Source organism: Rhamphochromis longiceps, linkage group LG22 (assembly GCF_057381845.1).
Source record: "Rhamphochromis longiceps isolate RC_006_pf linkage group LG22, R_longiceps_female_GT1.1, whole genome shotgun sequence".
Lineage (NCBI taxonomy): Eukaryota > Metazoa > Chordata > Actinopteri > Cichliformes > Cichlidae > Rhamphochromis > Rhamphochromis longiceps.
Window position 1 is genome coordinate 8,378,196 of NC_140577.1, and position 18,396 is coordinate 8,396,591.

An 18,396-nucleotide genomic window follows, 5' to 3' on the forward strand; every position below is an offset into this window, starting at 1 on the left:
GAATAAAGATGCTAAGCTAAAGTAGAACAACCGTTTTCTTTTTTCTTCACATTTAAAGACATGCCACTTCGTTTTACCAGTTTTATAACTGAGGGATCTGAGTCAAGGTTTTTAGAGTTTTTATGACCAAATTAAGTTATTGGACCTAATCCAGGATAAGACACACAAGGTCTGAATGAAATGTGCAGCAGGCTTTACCTTTCCTTCAATCCCGATGCCACAGTCTGCAGCCTGGATCATACTGACATCATTTCCTCCATCACCTGCCACAAAATTACAAATTACATGATGCAGTTTCTAGAAGTAGCAGCTGGAATGGGCATTTTTAAATCAGTGAGTTTTCACTGCCATCTTGTGGACACATGCAGTAATACTCTGTCTAAGACCACATGAATCTTCCTCTAACCCAACTAAAATCAGTGATGTTAAATGGTCACATCTGGGATGGGACGGTTAAGAGACTGAAATTATGTGTTTTTCTCTGAAGCATTTTACAAACCAGTTCAGCTTGTATCCCAAACACGAGTATGAAATCGGTCTGGTTTAATTTGTCTGTTCACCAGAGTTTTATAAATGGTAAACACTTTCCTCTCGAAAAGATGGGGCTAAATTCACACAGATATTTTCTCCCGCTAACAGATTTTCCCAGGCTGTCCGTGGATCGTAGCCAAATGCCTTGTGGGCAAGCAGGTCTGCCGCCCCTATATCTGTCAACACTTACCTATGGCGCAGGTTCTGTTGGCTGTGTGCTGTTGGAGGAGTCTGACGATTTGAGCTTTCTGAGTTGGAGAGCAGCGACAGCAGACCACCGCCGGACACTGACACGCCAGCTCCACAAACTCGTGCTCATAGTACCTCAGACACACCTGTAGCACCACAAAGGAAGTAGCATACATTTAAAAAAAACTAACAAAAAAAACCAAAAAAAACCCCAAAGGTTGTGTGACATAAATTAACTTGTTGACCAGAAAACACAGTGAAAATGTTAAATTCCTGCTTAACTTCTTCTTTTTTTTTTTTTTTTTTTTTTTTTTTTAAATTCAGCTCACTGTTCCAGTTGTTTTTATTATCTTTCCCTCTCCAACTCCTCCACTTCTTGGGTGAACTCCAAAGTGTTCGTTTTGGCTAAGAAGTACACCCTCAACATCATCGGCTGTGCAAGCGTCACTGCACTGCGCTGTAGTACCTCTAAGGAGTCTCCTGAGATGACCAGAGCACAGTCATGTTTCCTTCTGAAGGCGTTCAGCTCCAGATGGGCCTCTCCTCTGTTTGAGACCTGCTTGAGAGCCACACAATACAATTATCCACAAGATCATTTAGGCTTTTTGTTATCGCACATTTAATCTTAGTGAACAGCTATCTGTTTTGGAAAATGCAAAGTGGACAAGACTGCCATAAGCTTTCCATTTACTCTTTGAAGTTTACTTATAGACACATTTCTACTAATCAGGCAGGCAGGCTTCTCTTACATGCAGGTAGACAGTCTGTATAGAGGCAAAATGCAATCGTGAAATGAAGAGCTAACATAATATATATGCTTTTAGAAAAGTGGATAGAAAAGTACCGTAATTGTCGGGCTATAAGCCGCCACTTTTTGCACCAGCTTTGAACCCTGCGGCTTTTAGTCAGGTGCGGCTTTTCTATGGATTTTCCATGATTTTTGTCATATCGTAAGACGATTTGTTTTGTTTGTTCCGCTGTTGTACGGCACTACGTTGCCTGGCGGAAGGATCGGGGTTCAAGAGTGGTATGTTAGTCACATGTCCGTCCACCAGGCAACGTAGTGCCGTACGAAGTAGCGCGAAAAACAAACTTCAAAGTAGCGCTACGCATTCAGCGGGAGGCGTGGATGACGAGCGGCGATAAACTTGCGAAAAGCAAGTTATGCCCAACTCCACCGGTGGATTCTGACAGCGTGGAAAAGTGCGAAAACATCCACGATCACCAACGGATTTTGAAGGGCTGGACTGCTGCATGATGGAGAGGAGGACACCGCCACGGCCCTTCTGAGGGTGTTCGACTCTGACACTGACAACGAGGATTTCTTTGGTTTTGAAAGTGACAACGAAGGAGAGAAGCGGAGAGTGGATGACGAAGCCATCATGAGCCTGTTCGTTTCCGACATTGGAGAAGAGGACTTTGGTGGTTTTAGAGCGCAGGAAGAAGAGAAAGATGGTGGTGAATGACTGACTTTTCTTCTTGTTAAAGCTGTGTCACTGCACCTGAGCCTAAAAGGTAGTCCGAATCTATTTTTCTGGTGTGCTGTAGGTTACTGTTATGTACTACATGTGCAAATATGTACCCATAACTTGTTTTTCAAAATATTAATAAAAGGGGTGTGTCTCCAAACAGCCATCTCTTTCCTGACAATTCCCTTTGTGCATATTCTCTTACATATGATAAGTCAACATTGAAACACCTGCGGCTTTTAGTCAGGTGCGGCTAATGTATGTACAAAACAGGATTTTCCCCTGATTTTAGCTTGTGCGGCTAATATTCAGGTGCGCTTTGTAGTCCGGGAAATACGGTAGTTTTTAATACAGCCATACACACCTGCCCACTCCCTTAGGTCTGCCAATCAGCAGCTCTTTAAGGTGCCAAACACCAAGGGTAAATTTAGAGGTGACCGTGCTTTTGCTGTAGCTGCTCCAAAGTTGTAGCATGATTGGCCCTTGCACGTTAGGCAGACCTCTGCTCTTTCTGAGTTTATAACTCTTCTTAAAACATATTTATTTGCTGAAGCCTTTGGCACATTTTAAGAGATTGACTCTATTTGTTTTACTATTTTTTCTAATTCCCTAATTTTTAACATGTTTTATTGTTTATGCTATTTGTATATGTGGTTCAGGGGGTTTGGAAGCTCATCTCGTAACCTGAAGGTTGCCGGTTCGATCCCCAGCTCTGTCTGTCCTGGTTGTTGTGTCCCTGGGCAAGACACCTACTGGTGTTGGCCAGAGGGGCCGATATGGCAGCCTCGCTTCTGTCAGTCTGCCCCAGGGCAGCTGTGGCTACAACTGTAGCTTGCCTCCACCAGTGTGTGAATGTGAGAGTGAATGAGTAGTCGAATTGTAATGTAAAGCACTTTGAGGGTCTCGAAAAGCGCTATATAAATGCAATCCATTATAATTATTATTATTACAGCGATTTAAAACAGTAGTTTTATTTTAAACTGCTTTAAAAATAAAGGTGGTATGGTAACCATAATCTCTTATCCACCCTCCGTGAAAAACTGAGTTACACCCAGAGTGTGAAGCAGCCAACTAGCCGACAGGTCCTTTTATGCAAACACTTCATGTTTTCAAATAAAACAGCGTACCGGTCTGAAGACGTGGATGTCTTGGTTCCTGGAAACCAAATGAGAGCTTTTAGCGATGCACGTAGCCGTCTCAAGCTTGTCCCCAGTCAGCATCCAGATCTGAGAAGAAAACAACATGAAGAAACACAAAGTGTTACAGAAACAGCACAAAAATGGAGTAAAATTAAACAAATAAGATCTTCAGTTATCTCCAACACTTTATGGTTAATTAACATGAAAATACATCAAATTCTGATTAGGTGTAATATTATAGTTTTCCTGCTTTTTATCCCTCCTGAAGTAATTATTAAGCAACTTTCCTTCAAGGTATCAATATTGTTGTTTAAACATAATGCTAACAAGCAGCAAAATGAATTTTTCTTCAGTCTCAATTGAGAAAAATTAAGTTGTTTTAATCTTTTAATTATTTCTTCCACCTTTTTCTTTTACTCCCTTGCACTAACACTACCATGTCACTATTACTTTAATAGTTTTGTTGGACTGCAACAAAGTAAATAAATCAAAGTGGAGATGATCTGACGAAAAAAAAAAAAAGCATCGGTCTGGCGTCCAGTTTTATTTCTGCACCGACCTTGATGCCAGCATTTCTAAGCAGCTCCAGCGTGGGCCTGACGTCTGCTTGTAGCTGGTCTTCCACACCAGTCAGACACAGAAGCTCCATCTCTCGCTCGAGACTCTCCACCACTGCTGCGACCTTCAGGGTTCGATCGTGGATACTCAGTTTCGCTTGATTGTAGCGATTCTGCACAAAAAAAGAAGAAAGAACAAAAATAACGAATAAAATCATGAAGCGATTCAGAGCTTCAGAACCGCAAATAGTGGACACGCCTGTTATTCTCCCTTTAGAGTAGTTTGAACTGCAGAGACTACAAAAACCAATAAATGTATTTACAGGCAAACATGAAAGTGATCTGAGGATTATGATGGGTTTGTGGTTGTTTACTAATGTCAAAGAATTCCTTTTTTTTATGAGTTACTTAAACATTTGTTTCATCTACTCTTCTTTCATTATGTTGTTTATGACAGTTATATCAGTAAGTGTAAGTTAAAAGTCCAGAGGAACCACAAACTTCACCCTCAAAAATGACCGTACAGTGAAAACACATATTTAGATTTTCATTTGGAGGGCTGTCAAAGCAGACTATATTAGATTTAAAGAGGTACACATCGTTCCTTATAAACCAACAACTGATAAACCTGCATACCTCAAAGTCCTGATACTGCTCCTCAGATAAACACTTCTTCGCCACCACCAGAGTCCTCAGGCCCTCTCTGGCCATGTTCCCACACTGAAAGGAAGGAGATCAGAGATCTATTTCAGGGGTGTTTTCAGTCTCAAGTATCTTTCAAAAGCTTCATCGCTCTTGACTGAAGTAGAAGATGTTGTGTATTTACAATAAATGTTTGCGAATGTTTCCCTGAGATGAATTTCAATCAAATCTAGGGCAGATAAGTTCTTTTATTAGAGCAGCTGCTGTGCAAGTACACCATGCAGACACTACTGTCAATAACAGCATATTGTTACCAACACCAAAAGAAATCAATATTGAATAACATACCCTGTGGTGAAATTCAGAGGACACAGTAAAACAAAGGGATGGATGGCAGTTTATTTTTGATATGAAACACCAATAGGGGCAATCTGTCCACTTGATTGGTTATTGACAAGCTGAGTAACTGCAGCGCGTTGATCTGACAACGGGATATTACGGCCAACAGGACATCATTAGCACCATTGTTCAAGAATATGACATACTGTAATTACTTCAACTTTATCTAGGTCACTAATTAAATCAAAAGCTGCCCCCGGTGCTAAATGACTCAATAATGCCAATATAATTATGAACATATGCGCACAAGACCTTCGACCACCAAACTGGTGTAGGTGGCCTGTTGATCTTTTGATGAAATGTCCCCATTAATAGAGATGCCATAAGCAGCTAAGCTCTCGTATATTTGTTATTCATGTTGGTTATTTTATTACTTCACATAAGTAGAAACAAATGAGAAAAATACTGGCAGAGTTCCCACATGTGACAATGTTTAAGACTTAAACAGTAGATTCAACATGTATCATCTTTATTATAGAAAGACTACATTTAGTATACATTAAATTAACATGCCTTTTTAAGACATGAAATTGCATAACATATTTTTAAAGCAGGTGTTTTTCAGCATAACTTTTATTTATTTAGTTTGAGTTCAACAACTGTATTTAAAATCTTTTATATTTAAAGCTCCACAATCCCTTAACTATTATGTTATGTGAGAACAGCATGCGTCAACAGTTCACACAAAAATGTTTTGAGGATGCGCACAGACTGATTAGAGCACGATGTTTCTTGTCCCTGCTCCAAAACCTGTAATTATGCTGTCTGCCCATCATTTTACATAGACTGTAATTACAAGTAGCCAAGAAGAAAAACTGGTTACATCAGCCCTAACTCCAATTCTGAGCCAGAGATATTGAGAATTTCGGGCAGTGACAATCTAAAAGATCTACAAATCGGGGACCTATCCGGGAGTCAGTTAAACCAGGTTCCTTCAGCATAAGCAAAGTTATATTCAAGACCTTTTTAATGGTGTTTAGAATGAAACTGAATCTTAGAAAGACCAATCAGGTAACAGTCTTTATCTGGCACTAGCTGAGGCACTAATTTGACAAACTGCACCAATCCAAGCGTGCTGCCTTATAGTAACCGTGTGCAAACACATGGAACACTTAAGAATGCAGGAATAGTGTCACCGACTCACTGTTGTGATTCTCATCCTGAACCAAAATTTGGTTAAGACTAACTTTAATGGAATTTGCGCTTCTTTGATCCAGTTCTGTCCAAACTATATTTACAGGAAGTATCCAGTAAAATCTTTAATATGACTCAAATTTGTACCTCTTCTTCCAACCAGTCGTTATACTGGACGATGCTCGCCATGGCAACATCAGCACCCTTCATGTAGAAAGTGATATCCCCCGTTGACTCCTCCTAAATAGTTGGAAAATAAAAATAGCTACGTTTCTTCTAAATTTGAAGGCATTACTGTGGAAACTAAGCTAAACAGAAGCAACAATAAACAGAATTACAAGATTAGGTTCAAACCTATCTTAAAAATTAGCCCTCATTATGTGCAGGAATAACAGAAACAGGCATGACTCAGACCACACAACAAGGAGGATATCATTATACACACCCGAACAATGATGCCCATCCTTTTGCTCTCAGAGGTGAAGGGGAAGATCTGCAGGATGTAAAAGGAGAGAATCTGTCCAGAGGGAGTCTTCAGCTGCAGGGAGGTCAGGTCTCTGTTCACCAGGGTCAAACCAACGCTTTCTGTCCACCGCACCAGCGCCACCTGAGGAAGATTCGATGCTTTGACTTTAATAAAACAGCAGACAAGATATACTTGTTCACAATGTTTGAGGATCAAATTAAAATACTTAAAATCTTAGTTTTAGTAAACATTCATCCTAAAATAAACAGGTTAATGAGAAAATCACTTTATGTAGGAAAGAAAATGATGAAAGTTGACAACATGTAAGCTGATTAATTGTACTTTCACATGCACTTAAAGGATGAGAGTGTGTTACGGCATCTCCAGAGCTGCTGAGCTCTTCCCATTCAGCTCCACATAAGTGTTTTTCTGTTTCTCTTTCCTCTTTTTCCCCTCAGCAGGAACTGCGGCCCCCGAGTGAGTGTTCAGCTGCACACGACTCAATCCTCAATGGGTTCATTTTCAATTTGCTCACTCAAAGGTTGTTATTATACTCCGACCTACAAATTAGAACTTCCTGTTAATACCCCATCATTTCTCCTGCTCCCCCTTTGAGCTCCGTAAAAAGGCTGCCTATATTTACTTAACACACATCTGTGTGCCATTATCCTGTGTGTGTGTTCACATAGCTGCACATGGACACACATGAATTGACACACAACATGTGCTGACATTAAACAGAGTCCTTTTAATCTACTTTATCAGCTCTACAAAAACTATTTAAAGCTTTGTCAACTTTGATACAAATTGCATGTGATTCAAACTGCGTGTGTTACAACATTACTAAAAAAAACGACTGCTGCTGACTAGTTTACTGCAATGGCAGACGTTCTTAAACAACACGATCAATCATTTCAACTGTGTTCACTGTGTTTTAGCAGCCATGTAAATCACAATAGCGGCAAGTGGACTCTTAACAGTTAAATTCTTTTTTCTGCTGTAATGTCACTGGTAACATAAAAGGGTGCACCCTGAAGAGCTCAATTTATTTTGGGATCATTTGACACACTTTAGATTTGAAAGAGTATCTCAAGACAGAGCAGAAATTGTGCATCTGGATTCATGAGAAACTTCTGTTGGTAACTTGTTTATCCCAAATACAAAACTATAAATCGTCTAGTTTGCGTCTTCTTTTTGCATTTGAGTAAAAGTTCTTGCATAACCAGTTTAACAAACCTTCACAGCCGTCCTGCTATTTGTACACATTTTTAACTGTTATTGATAAGCACACAGGGACACATGCAAACTTAACGGGAAGGAAAAGTATATTTACTTGATTATCATTGTGGTGTAATCGACACCATTTAATTAGCGAGGAAGCATTGCAGTTTGGTGATTTTAGAACTGAATGAATTGAACCTAAATTCTTTTTTTTGTAACTTTGGAAATTGGATTTACCTGAGAATCTGCAAAGCTAAATTAAAAAGCAATGTCCCAGCATGTTCATATTGTTTACATAATGTATCTCACCTTTTTTTGACACAGAGTTATCTTCACAAAGCTTTTGATTTTAGCTCCAAATAAAAATTATCAACACTATGACAGAGTCTAAGAAGTCAAATATTAATAGCCAGTGACCACCAGCTCAGCTGCTTTTCAACTGCAGGAACTGAATGGATCCAACCTGGTGTTTCCCATGACATGAATCTTAGGGGGAATTTCACAAAGATTTCTCTTTTTCTTGGCTTTTCAACAGAATTTTGCAAACTTGGAAGGATCAGGCACTATCAAATTGACGTGCCTTGCATGTATGCCATTAAAAAGGAAGTAGCAAAGAAATATTTTTTATAAAGGAGAATATTAAATGTGAAATAGCAGCTGCTGCAATGCTTTTCTTTTCTTGCATTGGAGATGAAGTGACACAATTTTCCTGATCTTAATGACAGCTGAACAATAATTGTCAAACTTCTCAATCCAGAAAGACCAAGTGTGTAATTTAATACGAGCTCCTGAAAGGTGACAAAATGTAGGAAAGAAAAAAAAAAGCCACACACATTTAAAGGCTACACTCAAATATTTTTTTCTAATCAGACCACAGGTCGGACGACCTTTGTTCTGATCCCAGTAGCTTCCACTTTATGACTGCTTATGATATCCGAAATGATGAGCGGGCCAAACAAACTAAGAGAAGTATAGCGGCTGAGATCGGATGCTGCATTCAATGAGACGAAGGATTCAAAAGAAGAGGGAAATGAAAGACAGAGAAAGAACAAAGGAGAGAGTGAAAGGGGAAGGGAGAGTTCTACCAACAATCACAGATCTACACCTCTCATCCTCCCAGTGAGAAAATTAAATATTGATCAATCCAAGCAGTGTGAGACAATAGAGGGAGGAGAGACAGAGCAGAAAGAGGGGATATAAATAAATATACCCATCAACTTGGAGGGAGGTAGTGCAGGTAAAACAGAAAAATTAGATTTATCTTTTAATACGCTTTTATCTTTATTTTGATTGCCAAAGGTGGCAGGGGGTAAAAAGAAACTCTGCCAGTCTCACATAGGCTTTACGAACCTTCACATGTCAGTGGTGATAAACATGCCAATAATGCTGCAGTGGGCCTTTAAGGGTAGATTAACTCCCCTCCAATCTGCATTAAACTACTGTTAAAAAAAACAAAACAAAACAAAAGCCTGACTTTTTTTGTCGTTTTCCTTCTGTGTTTTATGTGTTCTCCATGTAATCCAGCTCTCGTGTTACATGGAGAAAGGAAACACTGAGGATCCTCGTGGGGACCGGGCTGCATTCTTCCTTCAGTTACAGCAGTAAATTCTCAGGCAGCTAATATAGACAATTAAAAAGCTTAACCTCTAAAAAGAGTTCATGACCTTTGACTTTCTGCCAGTGAAATGATAATTATGACTAAGCAGGATTATTTAGGATGGCTAATAAATGACACAGAAAGAGATTAGAAATATTTTTACAATGAGTGTTTCAAAAGCAAAATCATCCTTTTGTTTAGTATATGCATGTTTTCTCCTACAAAAATATTAAAAGGTGCTAAAATAAAGATTTAAGCTGACTTTAAAATATATTATGGGTTTTTCCAAAGACTCTGAATGAGCTGGGAATCACCCAGAAACGTCACTCATGACAAGGGCGGTATTGTGACAATTTGTCACACACAGATTATTTAAACACATCTGTGTGACTGTAGAAAAAATGGACTCTAAAAGGTAAAGAAAATAATTTTATGTAGTGCACTGTAATGTGTTCAATTCAGACAGTTATTCAAGCTTAACAATGTGCTGATTTAATTCATTAGCTTTCTATTTTACGTTCCCTGCCAGCTTCCAACTCCAAATGTAATCTGCATCACAACAAGTTAACCTCTGTTAACCCAAAGTAGTCATAAAATATTGTTTTTGACAAGTGAGGAAAACTGTGACCCACCCAAATTAGATAAGTTTGCTAAATTCGAGGTGGAAATAGAGCTATAATCTAATCTTTGACGACCAGGATAACCACTGTGCTTTATATCTACCTCATCTGGGCTGGAGGCTTGATACGTGCGGTTGTCATCACTGAAGTCCTGGTCGGCTTCTGCAGATTCAGTCTCCCCGTTTACTCCGGCATGCGACTCGTACACCGGTGTGACGTTGTGGCACAGGGCGATGGCTTTCACGGCCTCGTGGATCCGGCTGCTAACGCTCTTACGAACCTTTGGGCCTGATGCCTGGGTCTTCCGCGATGGCGTGGCACCAGTGGCACTACCACTGGATGGCTGGGAAGTTGCCTGAAGTAAGAACAAACAGTCTGCAGCTGACAACAGTTTCTGTCCAGACTTGTATTAAATATTTAGTTTTTTAAAAGAACTTTATAGATTTGGGCTCGGCTGTTCCTGTGTTATGGCACTGAGTAAAGGAACAATGGCCAGCATAGTGTTGCACAGTTACATGAACCTTTGAGCTGTTGTATACAAAATGTCATCACTTTATCCTTTTAAACATTTTTGTGAAATATTGAAATATCCATGTGAATTCATGAGTTATGGCTAAAAATGTGTTTGCAAGGTACCAGATCCAGTGCCTAAAAGAACTGAATCTGGAGTATATTTATATATATTTATCCCTGCAGACACAGTAAGAAACAGCTAGTTCTTATCAATCTGACACACCTGTTCAAGCTAGATGACACAGCGAGGAGAGGACTGCAGCATAGTCTCTATCTTGTTATATTTGGTTTGAGGGCTTTTACATTTTCATCTCTTTTGACAAGAACCATCAGTTTAAGTGTGCGATTACTGAGCATGACAACAGTCCACAGAGCCAGCTGTAGTTGACAGGAGGACTGCACTCTACTGAGCATTAGACTTTGGTTTATTATTAGACTTGACTCCTGCTGAGCAGAGAAAGGGGCTGACAGGAGTACAGTAAGTACACAAACTTTATCTAAAGGGACTGAAAGATCTACAGGCAGAGATTATTATGCCATTCAGCCAGATAAACACAGTGTCACAGATATAAATGGAGGATTTCTTCTAAATGTACAACAGATACTTGTAGGCAAAAGTTGTGATTAAATTAAGACCTTTAGGTGGGTTTTTTTAGACTATATTATAAATGATCCTCTTTAAATTTTACACATCACTGTGACAGTACAGTACAGAAAAAAGTATTGTATAGCACAAATGAGAGAGGCACTGCTGATCAGCACTGCTTCAGCTGTCCTGCGCTAAAAAGACTAGTCATTTTTCATTAGCTGAGATTAGACATAAGGGTGCGGGGCAGATGGTTTCAGCCTCGACCAGCTGTTTGGAGCTGGCTGAGAGCGAACAATATCATTCTGTCAAGACTGCAGCCAGATCTGAGCCACCCAGTGAGGAAACACTTGCTTACAGTACAGGGAGTCTCTCAGGGACGCCGCATGATGAATGGACAATATGGGCTTCTTTCCTGGAAAACTTATTCTTAGCTCAATATAAAAATTGATTAAACTGATCCGCAGAAAGGGGCAGGAATAAGCGGGAAAACACTGAGGGAAAAAAAGTATTAATTTTAACTGGATACGCGCCCATGCTGGGCACAAATTTTCAAAAGTCAAGTAAATTGTGTACCCAGTGTCTATCGTTAGGCATATGTGTTATAGTTTTAAAGTAATACTGAGCGAACACTCACACTAAACAATCATTATTCTGAAATTTACAAAAGAAAAAAAAAGAAAAAAAAAAGTCTTTTTTCATAATATGGATGCTAAAAAAAATTAGTGCTAAAAATTTTTACATAGATTTTATTTTTAGTGAATTAAAATATTGGACGTTATTTTCATATACACAAATACACTCACACCAATTAATGCACACAAACAAATCAGCATGGAGGTGAGCTGAAGGCAACCAGACTTCTTTTTTAGGTTCATGAAGAGATTTTACCTCTAATCCAAAAGGCTTAAAAGTCCAGATGCCTTTAACTCGGGTGCTTAAGACATACACAGACTAACAGTAGCTGGGTTTTCTCAACCACACGTCATTAAGGTTGCTCACCTGTGCGTATGACTGGACTATATGGCTTTGGATCTCATCCATGGTGTCTGTGCCATAGGATACTGTTCCCAGGTGGAGTCGCTTGAATATCATTTCGTTTTGTGTCAGAGTGCCTGCAGTTCAGAAGATTATTTAGACATTACCATATAAAACAAACAGAACATCCACAGCACCTGAATCACAATTCAACAAACTCTCAAAAGATAATGTTTAAGACCCATCGCAAGCGTAGAATATCAGTACTGTGTTTACTATCATTATGTCATGTGTTTTAACAAGACAAGACATAAATAACATTTTCGGTACAAATCCGCAGTCTTTGTTATTGCTGGTCACAACTGTGATGAAATCCTCCCTGAGAGAAACTGAGCAGCTCCTAATTTGGCATCTCTGAACTCCAGCTTCTTGTATCATCTTACATATACACAGATACCCATCAAGCTACAACAGTATCAGATGCCTTATTTATTGTGCAAGCTCTAATCGCTTCCCAAAATTAATAGCTAAAATCGTCCTTGCTTTAAATGTGCAAGCAATCCCCTTCAAGGTTGACACCTTGTGCTCCCAGCCATCCTGCAAAGTTTGGATCACCACCTAGATCTCCAGAGGCAGGTCTGTGACTACAGCACAGAAAACAATCTGTTTATTTGACTATGCTTCTAAGAACCTTATGTTAGGTTTGTGCTCTATATAAATAAACCATGTCTCCACCTTATATCATCCAGAGTTTCTTATTACACAACTGTATACAATAGCAAAATTAAGAGAAATTCAGCCTTTCTGAAAGCTCACACACACACACACACACACACACACACACACACACACACACACACACACACACACACACACACACACACACACACACACACACACACAGCGGTCGTCTTCATAAGACAGTTTCCAATATATCATGGGACCTGCAGGGTAGTGCATTTGCCTTCTCACTGACCTAATCGCATTACCAGTATGGACTGCGTGTCCTTTCTAACTATCGGACAAGATTGCATACAAAAAGACTGAGTGAATGTTCAGACACTAAAAGCAAAAGAAAAATCCTTGAAAATGGGGGCAATGGCCTTGTTTAATGGATGTTGGTTGCCAGAACGTGTGCTGATAGAGCATAAAGCTGATTAGAGGGCATCTAACTTCCAAAAACATTAGAGGCACAGAGTTAACCAATTCTAATGGATTGATTGTTTGTTCTTTTTTCCATGTACTTTAACTACCAACCTGGATAAATAGGCTCTAAAGCTAATCTATTCCTACCTAGATCAGTGGGGGAAGACAAAGAAGCATATTAGGACCCCAGCAGGAGTTTATCACTCTGACACACCGTCTAGAATTAGAAAAGAGCAGCCATTTGTTTATTAGTGAAACACGCCACAATAGGGAAATAAGAAAACTTGAGGACTCCTGAGAAGCACCTGAAAACGCTGGATTTTTCCTCAGTTCTCCGTTTTAACTCACACATGCCCACAGTGTCAAATGTTTCTACTTCAGTTATCATCAAATGTGCTTAATTCATAAAGGAAAAATTAATGTGGCTGCATTAAAGACTCATTCTCAGTTTTTTTTGTTTTTCCTTTTGGTTAATGTGCTTTGATCAGGTAACATCACTTTCTAATCTGCAAGTAGGGATCTAGACACCTTAAAAATGTTAACATTAAAAACCCATAAATGCTATAATACACACGTGTCACACACTTTGTGTAGACCTTCCACCTTCTTTGATGGTATGATAAGGCTTCCACAGTCTCTCCCATTTGAAGATGCACAGCCTAAACCAGCATCCAAATCATTTCTCCTCTTGAAGCAAATAATTTCAGTCAAACTTGGATTGTCAGTAAAATCTTAAACACTACCTGTCTTGTCTGTCAGCAGATAGACAAGCCGGCCCAGTTCCTCGGGGATGGTGCTGGTCCTCACAACAGTGCCGGGGATGTTTTCATCTTTCATTATCATCCAACCGTAGGCCGACTTTCCCATGTCCAAGTTTACACGCAAACTAAACAAAAAAAACAAAAACGAAATTAAATAAAATGACTGTAACCCACCACCAGTAAAACAACAAAACTGTATTAAAGACCAAATAAAAAGAAAAAATGGCTACAAAAAAAAAAAAGAAAAGAAAAAAAAAAGAAAAGAGAAAGAAAAAGAAAAAAGGGGGAAAACAGATTAAGAGTTTTAAGAGTATCTTTGTCTCACCAGTCACAGTAAGGCTACATAAACTAAGAAATAAGAAAACACTGGCTAATTCTTTTTTCTTCTTAAATAACTTGTCCTTTTGTCCACTGTTCACTGGTTTTAGTAAACCTTAACTGAAATAAAAAGAGAATACTTTGAATTCAACAACTGAAGCAAAATAAATTCAACATAAAAAAAATCTATTTAACGTTGAACACAAAGATTTGATAGGAAATCTGTTTTGAATGTACTGTAAGATCAAGCTTCAAAATATTATTTTTTCTAAAATAATATTATTAAAAATAATATCATCATTATATCTATTTTGGTAAGAACATTTACACCTGCCAGTGTGGGAGGATCGACATCTGAGGTTTGTATTTGAGACTGTACCTGATGGGGATGATGTAGGAGAAAAGCACAACAAATCGGAAGAGATTGCGGAACCAAGGACCCACAAACCCTTGCAGTGCAACCATCACCACAGAGAGAACCACCTGGGCCAGGAACAGGGCTTTGGTGAGACGGTTCAGCTCCAGGTCCAGCAGGCCAACCTTTGGGGAAAAGATAGACGTCAAAATGGGCCGATTACAACATAGCTGTCATGCTTCATCGATTAGAGAGTAATTTCTGTAAAATCTGATTAAGTGTGGCATTTGTTTTTAGCAATTTTTCTCTAATGTAGGACACTTTTTCAATTAACTTGAAATACAAAGCCAGATAAAACATCTTATTCCTTTTCTGGCAACTTAAAAAGAAAAGAAAAGGGTCTTTGCTACTTTCCCATCTGCTACCAAAACCTTACAATATGCGACACATGGGCAAAAACAAAGCCAATCAAACTCTCAGCTGCAGGATTTTAACATGCAAACTGTGTATACAGCATAAGTAAGTTTATTGGTGCTGCCACTTTGTGCTAAACTTCAAATTGCATTATTGTCATGCTGAAGTATTGTCTTTCAGTGCAACAAATAGAAGGTCAAAAGGCCTCAAAAACAGAGAAAGTTCCCATATTGAGATGGCTCTCAAGAAAAACAGACAAAAAAGGGGGTCAGAATTGTCTTTTATTTTTCGAGTGTATCTCCCAGCCAATGAAGCATGTGGGAAAAAGATGTCAAATAAAGAAGCGCCCTTCCCCTTTCTGGCAGTGCTCGCAGCAAAGCCCTGTACACAGAGGGCTTTCATCTGACGCACCACGCTTACAAAAACAGCAGAACATAACATCTCTCCTCTCTCAAATAAAGGAACTGCTCTGAAAAGGAGGGGAGGGGGCAGGCATATATAAAAAGCAGCAAAATTCCTCCACTGCCTAAACCCCCACCAAAACCATTCCCCTGAGGACTGGGAGAGCTGGGAGACCAGTGTGACTGATTTATCAGTTGGTGTTAAACTCCCAGTAGCAGAGTGGGGAAAGGGGAAGGGGTCCGAGTGAGCGGGTGGGCATCTCCCCACCCCAGTGCCTCACTACATGGTTCATGGTTGAGCTATTGAGAAAAATAGCGGGTTTGGGTGGATTAAAATGAAGAAAAATTAAGACAGAGAGAACAGTGCACGCCTGAAAAGCAAAGGATCGCCTTCTGCTTGAACAATGGCTAGTCTAAATTTTCCAAGCCTTGCCGGGGATCAGATGAAGTCATTATTCATTCAGTCAAGGGGGGAAAAAGGACTCAATTACCTCAACCTAAAGATGCTATCAATGAATAAAAGTGCATATTTTACTCCATTCATCTCCAAGCCATTAAAACTGAAAGGAATGATTCGATCTGCCTGTGTGGCTTGTATTTTAGCATGTGTGTGAAATCTGATGACGGACTGCAGACGTGGGACATGAATATTCATGAAATTAAACCCAAAGAATATCAGAGCTTCAGTCTTAGTGAACGGTTAAAGCTTAGAAATCTGGCCAAGAAGAAAGTCAAGAAAAATAAAATTGATCTTTGAGAAATTAGTAAACAAGTTTAGGTTTCTATTTTTCCAGAGCAACTCGCCCTGAGAAACACACGAGGAGAGCTGAGTATTGGAACTTGGATATAGACTTCAAAGAATCCTTATTGAGAAGTGGCCTCTTGTCAAATGACAATTATCTCCCTCTTTACTCAGACAGGAGTTTGTAACTATACTGCAACAAAGGGTGAATCTACGCCTGACGTCCTGTCAGATTGATCAAGCGCGGGCATCGTCCTGGTCGGTGTCACAACAGATTATATGAGACCAAAACGTTCTTGTGACTTTAGCCGCACTGTATCGACTTTCTCCCCCAATCTCCAGTCTCCATATTGGCACTTCTGACATCATCTCCTTGAAATATTGAATTCCTCTCAGCTGTCAGGCTTACACAAAACACTGGCCGGCTGTTCGACCGGCCACATCAGCGTTCTAAATAAAAGACACTGGTGTCAAAATGGTGCTGCAGCAGGACGGGGTTATGTTATGCCACGGAGAGCTTTAGTAGGTGACAGCTGGAAGTGACAACTTTGTGTGTTAAAGTCACTGCATGGTAGATTCAGTTTAGCTAGAAAAGGAAAAAAAAAAACAAAAACCTCTGAGATCTTGTTTATTGCTGCCTCTATCAGATGACCTCTGTCTATCTAGCCAAAACATCTTCCAGGTAAAATCGTATATTTAGCATAAAATTATTCACTTCAATCCGGAGACAAAACGCTCAATGGGGATTCTATGAGATTAACTTGGTGTTGAAAATGTCATTTAAATCCTCAGTTAGTTAATTTCCCTTTTGGTTAATTAGCAAATGGTACTGACCTTTCGCGCTGACAGGCCCAACTTTATCTAGAAAGTCAAGGTTAAAAAAAACCACCTTGTCGTAGTGATTGATTAGTGATCAGAGGTGAGAGGGAACGAGATGGCATGAGGAGAATTTGGGATAGAAGATACTTTGTTTGAGGTGATTTATCCACTAGAGCTTTTAAACGTTTATGATGGAAACACCACAAGGGGACTCCATGTTTCTGAGTTATACCTTGCAAGCTGGTTTAAAACCTATAGAGGATATGCTTACAAGAACATTTTATTTTGTCCAAAATTCTGCTGACATCAGCAATGTGACTTTAAAAACAGCCAAAATAAATCATTATTTGATACAATACAGAAGCACTTAAAACAAAACTAGATCCAGTGTAAAAAATTATGATTGTTTCTTCTGCCGTTTGTCTTAATTTTAGTGAGGTAACTAAATCAAATGGGGGAAACAGGAGGATCTTAAGCAAATTTCAGACATTTTTAACAATTAAGCGTTAATTGTAACAGTTTAAATATTTATAATTATATTTCTAGTATACCACTTGACATTATTTGTATAGGAAACTAGAAAAAAAAACCTTAGATTCAAAGCTACAAAAAACAAAAAAAAGCATTCACCTTGTTCTTGGCATAGGACGTGTTCAGTACGCTTCTGGTCTCTTTGCCTGTGTAGATCACCACCCCTATCACCGTGCCTGCCAAAGATAGAGACAAGGAAAGTAATGCTGCTCATTAACTGAACCTCACCCCCACCATCTCACACGCACACGGACACACAAACACGCACACAACACACACAAATATGCATGCACACACTCATCTTGGTCAAGTAAGACGAACTGCATGAGAGGAAACACAATAAGGCTGAGCTGAGGCAGTTTTGTCTCATTGCCACTCAAGCCAACAGACAGGAGTTTAATACGCTTAGACACTCGGGGCCTTCAGCCACCCTATGGAAGCTCATAAAAGCTGATCAATACGCTGCCATCTTTATTTGCCAATTCATTACAGTGGCCTTATTAAAAAGGATTAATGAGTCATTAATATTAAATGAGCCTAATGGCAGAGCAAAGACACTAATAAACCTAAATACAGGCTCTGAAATCCCCAAACTATAAAAAAATGGCAAGAAAGTTACAAATGGATAAAAAAAACAAAACAAGGAAAGTAAAGTGCAGGCACAACAGAGACCAGCAGCCACAGGATCAGAGGAGAAAGGTGATGAATTGCTCCTGTTGACTTCTAACTCCAGAAATATTGAGCGGTGTGACAAATGGTCTGTGTGGCTCAGCATGCAGAGGGGCTTCAATCTGAATATGCGAGCAACTAATTCTCCTGTCACAGCTGGACTGAGGCCCGTAACCGTGTGAATACACAGTGATCTGGG

The 18,396-nt window shown here is 39.4% G+C and overlaps 1 protein-coding gene across 5 annotated transcripts in view; it reads right to left on the reverse strand.

Moving 5' to 3' along the window:
- Positions 1–18,396, reverse strand: part of atp9b (ATPase phospholipid transporting 9B) — a 44,342-nt gene that overhangs the window by 4,595 nt on the left and 21,351 nt on the right. For 3 of the 5 annotated variants that reach the window (XM_085395652.1, XM_085395657.1, XM_085395654.1), the window contains 13 exons: positions 17,628–17,704; positions 14,646–14,806; positions 13,931–14,073; positions 12,066–12,178; positions 10,068–10,319; positions 6,506–6,667; positions 6,208–6,300; positions 4,522–4,605; positions 3,888–4,058; positions 3,317–3,415; positions 1,187–1,279; positions 722–866; positions 199–263 (listed from right to left, as the gene is read on the reverse strand). In XM_085395652.1, the coding sequence (XP_085251778.1) occupies positions 199–263; positions 722–866; positions 1,187–1,279; positions 3,317–3,415; positions 3,888–4,058; positions 4,522–4,605; positions 6,208–6,300; positions 6,506–6,667; positions 10,068–10,319; positions 12,066–12,178; positions 13,931–14,073; positions 14,646–14,806; positions 17,628–17,704 (1,658 nt within the window). The remainder of the gene's footprint in view (positions 1–198; positions 264–721; positions 867–1,186; positions 1,280–3,316; positions 3,416–3,887; positions 4,059–4,521; positions 4,606–6,207; positions 6,301–6,505; positions 6,668–10,067; positions 10,320–12,065; positions 12,179–13,930; positions 14,074–14,645; positions 14,807–17,627; positions 17,705–18,396) is intronic. The other 2 variants (XM_085395653.1, XM_085395655.1) reach the window with 1 other exon arrangement.